Source organism: Bison bison, unplaced genomic scaffold, assembly GCF_000754665.1.
Source record: "Bison bison bison isolate TAMUID 2011002044 unplaced genomic scaffold, Bison_UMD1.0 scf7180017864289, whole genome shotgun sequence".
NCBI classification, from domain to species: Eukaryota; Metazoa; Chordata; class Mammalia; order Artiodactyla; family Bovidae; genus Bison; species Bison bison.
This window is the reverse complement of record NW_011494861.1, coordinates 10762769-10765087: the sequence shown is the minus strand read 5'-3', so window position 1 is coordinate 10765087 and position 2319 is coordinate 10762769. Positions and strand designations below refer to the sequence as shown.

The 2319-nt window shown below is 57.6% G+C and overlaps 1 protein-coding gene across 2 annotated transcripts in view; it reads left to right on the top strand.

Annotated features, from left to right (window-relative positions):
- Positions 1-2319, top strand: part of PRKCZ (protein kinase C, zeta) — a 101763-nt gene that overhangs the window by 81738 nt on the left and 17706 nt on the right. For both annotated transcript variants that reach the window (XM_010849984.1, XM_010849985.1), the window contains 2 exons: positions 360-412; positions 1434-1622. In XM_010849984.1, the coding sequence (XP_010848286.1) occupies positions 360-412; positions 1434-1622 (242 nt within the window). The remainder of the gene's footprint in view (positions 1-359; positions 413-1433; positions 1623-2319) is intronic.

The window sequence follows — 2319 nt, the reverse complement described above, 5'->3', positions numbered from 1 at the left end:
TACCCACCCATCTGCACACACTGAGAACAGAGACTGGAAGGCTCGACATCAAACCCTTCTGCCCGCTTACTTCTAGAAGAACCATGAGGGAAAGTTGTCACAAATGCAGATTCCCAGGCCTCAGCCCCAGAAGCTGAGAGTCGGCAGGTGGGGGTGGGCTCTGGAAACTGTTCTCCCGAGTCTCTAGTTGAGGCAGAAGCAGCTGCTCCAGGCCTGCCCCCTGAGCAGCAGGGGGCCTGGCCTGGCCCGGCACTGCGTGTCCACAGAGGGCCAGAGGCCATGGGGTCCCTGGGTCCTGGGCCACATCCCTGATGATGCCGGTGACCCCCCCCCCCACCTTTTTCCTTCCTCTTCACCAGTTGCTTATATTTCTTCAACCCGGAAACATGACAACATTAAAGATGATGCTGAGGTGAGTAGAAAGTGGCTCGTCGGTGTCTGTCTCTGTTATAGAGGTCCGTCAGCTCATTTCTGGGGCCACTGTGGGAACTTAAAGGTGAACTACGAGCGTCCGGGGAGATGCGGCCTGGTGGGCATCAGGGATTGCATACACCAAGGCGTCAGGGTCACAGGTCTGCGAAGTCTTAAGAGACATTTAGCACAGAGGCAATTGCCGGACAGGAGGTGGGACTGACCCTCTAATCCCAGGACTGGTTCCCCTGGCAACCAGCCATACCCTCAGGTGACCTAGAGGCTTCCCTCGAGGCGCTTCGTTAACATGACAAAGGGACATTTTGCTGGCTCTCTGCACCCGGAACCCCCTGGGGTTAGGAGCTCCGCGCCAGGAATGGGGCCCTTGAACAAGTAGGGACTTTATTTTATTACCAACCACAACAGCACAGTTTGACTCTGGGTGATAAATGAGGCTCTGAGAAGTTTGGTCCCGTGCGAGGGCGGTTCCAGCTGGAGCTTCCATCCACTGAACCTCCTCGCAGCACCTGGGGAGGCCACACCTTTCCCAAGGTCCTTGTCCCCTCTGGACTTGAGCTCTTTCTCCTGGTCGTCTGTGTCTGGAATGAGTCAGGAGCACTCAGTTACCTTTCCTCCAGTACAGAACCCTCTTCAGAGAGTCCTCAGGAGGGGCGCACGTGGCCTTTGCCTGCCATCGACGGTCGCTTCTAGTGACGCTTGCTGTGGCGGGTCTCCCGAGGCATTAGCAGGTTATGCTTTGTGCCCCCTGGGGAGGGCCAGGTGAGCTGATCCCAGCACCAATGGCCCTGGGGTGTGTGAGCCCATGGTCACTTCCTCAGCAGTCAGGGCAGGCTGGCCCTGAGCATCCCTCCTGGCTCACAGAGGGGCCACCTGTGACTGGTGATGGCTCCTGGATCTCTGCTCCTTCCATCAGAAGCTCTAGGGGCCTGCTCCTGGGTGGGGAGGGCATGGGGGATGATGAGTCCCTTCCCGCTTCCTCGCATCTTGTCCACCCCCATCAGGACCTCAAGCCAGTCATCGACGGGATGGACGGGATCAAGATATCTCAGGGGCTCGGGCTGCAGGACTTCGACCTGATCAGGGTCATCGGGCGCGGGAGCTACGCCAAGGTCCTGCTGGTGCGGCTGAAGAAGAACGACCAGGTCTACGCCATGAAGGTGGTAAAGAAGGAGCTGGTCCATGACGACGAGGTGAGACTGCATCTGTTCCCACTTGTTCAGTTGCCAAGTTGTGTCCAGCTCTGCGACACACGGCCTGCAGCACGCCAGGCCTCCCTGTCTGCTCCTCTGCGTGCAAGTACGCGCACAGAACAGAATGTGCGCTTTTACCGCTTTCCAGTGTGCAGTTTAGTGACTTTTAGCGCATTCACGGTATTGGGTAACCATCGCTACCGCCCAGCCCGCGACGTTTCCTCCCCGTGAGCAGTCTTTCCCCGGTCTCTTCCAGCCCCACAGCCGCCCGGCCACTTCTGTCTCTGTGCATTTGCCTGTTCTGGACGCTACATGTAAATGGAACCATGTGCTGTGGGACCTTCTGTGTCTGGCTTCTCTGACGGAGCATCTCATTCTCATGGTCCACCCAAGTGTATCGAGGCGCGGCACACCTCCGTCTCTTCTAGGCCTCAGCTGTGTTGTGTTTTATGGACAGGCCCCGTTTGGCGTGTGTCCGTCCCTGATGAGCACATGGCTTGTCTCCATTTCCGGCTGCCGTAAACGTCTGTGCAGCTGAGTCCCTGTTTTTACTCCTCTGGGTGTTTACCTGGGAGGGGACTGTCAGGTCGTAGGGTCATCTTGTGTTTCGCTCTGAGGAACAACTGAACCGTCTTCCCCTGTGTCGTTTTACATTCCCACCAGCAATGCACGAGGGCCCACTTCTGCCCATTCTTGC